This window comes from Artibeus jamaicensis, unplaced genomic scaffold (genome assembly GCF_021234435.1).
Source record: "Artibeus jamaicensis isolate MK-2021 breed Jamaican fruit bat unplaced genomic scaffold, CSHL_Jam_final scaffold_1964, whole genome shotgun sequence".
In the NCBI taxonomy this organism is placed as follows: Eukaryota; Metazoa; Chordata; class Mammalia; order Chiroptera; family Phyllostomidae; genus Artibeus; species Artibeus jamaicensis.
Genome location: NW_026522030.1, coordinates 44,367,270 through 44,372,089, shown reverse-complemented (window position 1 = coordinate 44,372,089; position 4,820 = coordinate 44,367,270). Strand labels below are relative to the sequence as shown.

The 4,820-nt window shown below is 40.7% G+C and overlaps 1 protein-coding gene across 1 annotated transcript; it reads right to left on the bottom strand.

Annotated features, from left to right (window-relative positions):
- Positions 1-2,585: 2,585 nt before the first annotated feature.
- On the bottom strand, positions 2,586-3,314 carry TPD52L3 (TPD52 like 3). Its single transcript, XM_037156747.2, has one exon. It carries the CDS (start codon positions 3,312-3,314, stop codon positions 2,586-2,588), a length of 729 nt encoding a protein of 242 aa, XP_037012642.2.
- Between the last annotated feature and the right edge of the window lie 1,506 nt (positions 3,315-4,820).

The window sequence follows — 4,820 nt, the reverse complement described above, 5'->3', positions numbered from 1 at the left end:
ACTCACAAATCTATCTATCCCTCTTGCCCATGCAGTTGTTTCCTAACTAAGTCTTGGAGATTCTACCTCTTACATAGGTCTGAATCTATTTCTATGGTGACCAGAGTGATCTATCAAAAACAAAAATTTGATTTAAATATGTTCAATTCCTTCCCATTTCCTACAGGATTAATACTAATGTATGATTTAGCATATAAGACTATTTGTGATCTTGCTTATTTCTCCATCCTTATCTCTCACCACTTACCCTTTTCTCTCTAACCACAATGGTTTATTTAGGTATTACTTGAAACATAACATTTTATCACATTCCTTCATGACTTAGTTCCTCTGGGTATTGTCTGGAATGTTCTACTTTTATCTGTCTAGCAAATTCCTACTTAGTCCCCTAAGATTTTCTGTCTCTATGATTTTTTGGACCTACCAAGGCAGAGATGAACACCCTTTTTCCACAAACTTTCTCTGTTTCAGCACCTACTGAAGTGAATCATAACAATTTGAAAATTTGTTTTTAGAGAGCATGTACAATGCCTAATTAATTTCTGTCCCTCAGAGCCTGGCACAATGCCTGACACATAGTAAGGTCTCAATTTTCTTTGAATAGAGAAGTAAATGCTTTGTTTAGAAGCTTGAGGAACTTGTCAACCAGTTCATGCTGTTGATAATCTCTTGGATCAAACACTTGATATCTGAAGTATATGATATAGATTCATTAATTCAACAAGTACTCATTGATATCTACCCTAAGCCAGGCATGAGAATACAATGGCGTACAAAAATAGATATATTCTTTACTACTCTTAGTGAGTTGGGGATTCATTAGAAGAAACTGTTACTGTATTTGTTTGAGTTATTAAGTAAAATTGAATATATTCTGGGTTTGGCCCATGATGTCAGTCTGAGGTTTTCCCCCAAACACAAGGCATTCTGCAATATGGGGTCATGTATGCCTGTTGGACTGTTTTGGCTTTATGCATGCTGCAAGTTTGTCTCTAGTTCTTCAGCATAGAAAGTCATTTTGGTTAAAAAACACAACAAATTAAAAAACAAACAAAATAATTGAAAATCTTGTTTTTATTCAAGCAAAACTTTGTCTTCAGAAATCTGTAGAGGGTTGGGATACATCAGTGACTTTACCGTTTACTAAGTGTTTTTGCATTTATAGTGGTACTTGGATTTGCTAATAGAAAAAACAAAGGAACATATGGGCAACATTAAAAAATCAACAAAACAGGATTATCTCCTTAGACTGGAGGGACTACCTTTAGGCAGTGAGACGTTATCAATATATACCTGCAAATAAATGTCCTGGTCCCCCTCCTGAAAGCCATTAAGAAACAAACTTCTATCTTAGGCAGTGTGACTAAAGGAATGAAAGAAGCTGGCAGATCCTGGCATTTTGAAAATGGAAAACAAAAACGAAAAACATCATAGCTCTTTTAAAAATCAGATTTGAGAAAGTTCAGACAAACCCAACCAGGTTCCTACTATCTAGACATACCAAGGGTTGGATTCTGTTTCTTTTCAGTTGAGGTTAGCTATAAACAAGGACAGGCATGGAGTCAAGGTGACCAAATGATGTATAATCAGTTAGTTATGCCTATCCAAAGGCATAACAGTCAGCAATACAGGGTAATGGGTGTTCTGTTTTAAATGTTGCTTAAGACAGGGGGTTATCTTTCTTGAATTTAACTATGTTGTTTTCCCTCCAGCCCTTCAGTGGAGGTGGTAGCTAGAAATTGCTGCAGAACTGAGAAGCAACTTTCTTCCTTTTAGGTGGTATGCTGCTGTGGCAGAGACATGCCGCTACAGGGTTAAACTTTAAAACCTTAATTTTGCCATATAAAAAGATAACAAAGCATAAGGCAAAGTCAAGTTGCAATTTCCGCTTGAATCCAAAGTAATTAACAGTCTCTTAGATTGAAGCTAAAGTTATTTTGCTTAGGAGCTAAAGCTTCTAAGCTTTAAAAAAAATCAAGTTTTATAAAAGTCATAGTATTATGTAACAATTAGTCTATTAATATTTTCCCCTTTCTGAGGGTCTCAGAGAAAAATGTGTTTTGCTGGTTATCTTTTTAAAATTAAATATCATACACCAGCTGAAGCTTTCAAGTTTCCTTCTGAGATATTGTGAAGGAAGAAGATGAGGACGGGATAAATTTATAGCTTACTTTATGTCTCTTCCCAGTTTTAAGCGGAAACCTACTTTGCCTTCTGATGAGACTTGTTTTCCAAAAAAAAGTTTGGGCTTTGGCCGTAGACCCCTCTAGAGCCACTGTCTCGTTCATTTAAATGCAACCCCAGGAAGGCTTATATAGTGATGCATTTCATATATAAACTTTAGTGTACAATAACCAGGTACAAATGTTTGGATTTTCTATTTCAACAGCAGCAGATATCTGTTAAAAAATGGGCATTACTTTTCTCAAAACCAGACTCTGTCCATTTCCTGAATTAACTGTAAAAGTTGCTTTTACAGCACTGTGGTTCGGTTGCTTGTTTTGACAGAAAGAGTTGCAGTTGTGTTGCGGGAGGGGAGTTTTTGCACTGGTGAGGTAGGTGGCCAGGCAAGGTTTCCAAGGGGCTCATTCCTGCTCCAGAAAGGAAAGAGGGTCATCCCCAGTTTCCATTACTAGATCATCTCCACTGCCCGGAAGTGGATCATTCCCACTCCCTGAAACTGGGGGCGGATCTTCCCCACACCCAGATGAAGAAGAAAGGGAGTCATTGCCAACCTCTCTGCCACCTGTAACTCTGGACTTGATTGTCTCCACCACACCTTCAAAGGATCTGAAGGTGACTGACTTCTTCATGTCTCCAAGCTTCCTGCAGATGGCAGAACCCATGGTGGACAGGGCAGCTGAGGTCTTTTGTTTCATGTAGGCGTTGGAGACCTGAACTTCATGCCAGTTCTTGTACAGATTCTGCTTCAGCCCCACCAAGGCCGTGAGGCCCAGCTTCCTCTTAAGCTCCACGCAGCGTCTTTCTTTGGCTGCCAGTGCATGGCGTAGGGTTACAATTTCAGCTTCCAATTTAGTGAGTTCAGATTTGAGCTCCTTTTGCTCTACCTCTGTGAGATCCTCTGGTTCAGTAGTAAGATGGGGTTCGTATGTGCCCTCAGAGGTCTCTGTCATGGTGCCTGTCATCGACTGAGGAAGATGATCTTCATTAACAGAGTCCAAGTCCAAATCTTGGTAGAGAGAGTCGAACTCATGGCTAATGGAGAAATAATCCTGGCCGTGAAAGTCAAAATCTAGGGCTGTGGCGCCAGATTCTTGGTCGGTAAGGTTGGACTCTAGGCCCGAGGGATCCATAATTTGGCGGAGGGAATCAACGTCACTACCTGCGGTTTGAAGGCTTGGAGTGTGAAGTGGATGACTCAGCCTGTGCGGTCAACTTCCGGGTGAGGGGTGAGCAGGGTATGGGGGGAAGAGGAGGGTTGTGGAGGCGGGACCTCTGGCCGAAGGAAGCTGCTGTAGAGCCCAGGCTTTGCCCTGATGCCTCCCATGCTCCTAGTGGTGTTTCAACATAACAGATGCCTATGAGGTAGGCAGCTCAGAGACTAGTATTGGAGAGGAGAAATATTGAATATTTTCTCTCCTGCCACACTAAGTGACAGGTTCTAGCCTCCTAACCAAGTCTGATTCCCCTTATGGACCCCTGATTATAACACCAGCCATTTTTAAACTCTTGAAAAGCAGTTGAACTCTGTACTAAGAAAAAAAATATGAAAAATTCCAATATATAAAAGAAATAAAAACTGCCCCCAAGTGGGGCAGGGAACCTAGACCTCCTGGCCTCACACACTACCCATGTACGAGTGGGCCCGGAGAAACTCCCAGCACCACTCATAAAGTGAATTTGAAGTGTCCTCAGAACTCTTGAGTCCAGTAGTCACTAACATGCTCTCTTGGCATGAAATATCAACAGTGCCAGAGGCTTGGGCCAGCAGAACTCAGAAAGTGAATTTGACCAGTCGCAATTGTCTGTTATGTCGGTGGGATGAAGAAGTAAATCTGTAATAGTTGTGTCAAATTTAAGCTTAATAAATAAGCAAAGACTATTGTAGAGTGAGAATTTTGAAGAAAAGGAATGAGTCATATGCAAATGGACAATGCATGAACTTTTAATATTGCAGTTGCATCTTCTTTCTTTTCCAAGTATTTGCTCACATTTCTCAAAGCAAGCCTGCCCACATACATGGTTATCAGTTGTGAGAGGTGGTCTGCACAGTAAAGTAGAAGTAGTTGGATAGGGCCTGTGAGGATATTAACCCACCATAACCCCCTATTTCTATTCAGAGTTTCTAATTTACACAGTGGAAAAATCAGGACTTCTATCTAGTGAGAGCAGGTGGTCAGGTATCCCATAGCTCATTGCCTGGCTGCCGATTCAATGAATGGCCTTGAGCAAAATCTGAGATTCTAGTGATTTTGTTGGATATTCTGGTAGTTTTTGCAAGCATGATCTTGTGGAACACGATATGATCCTCAGCAAATTTCAGCAATTTGCCATAGTCATGCCTATGAAGCTATACTGAAGCATCTAGCTGGGCATCCAAACCAACTACAACTCTCCTTTGCGTTTATATTTCATAACCCTTTTATATAACTCAGTAGTGTTTATTGTCTTGCTCTGATTGTCCCTCCCTAGATTAAAAAAATGAGGATTGTCCTCAGAACGATGAAAACACTGGAGTTGGAAACATGAAGGCTGATGAGGGATTTTGCTATGTGTAGAGGGGCCTGGAAAGGGCAGCAAGGACTCCCTAAAAACTGTTTTGTTCCAGAGAGTGGACTTTTACTCCATTGCCTGCAGGA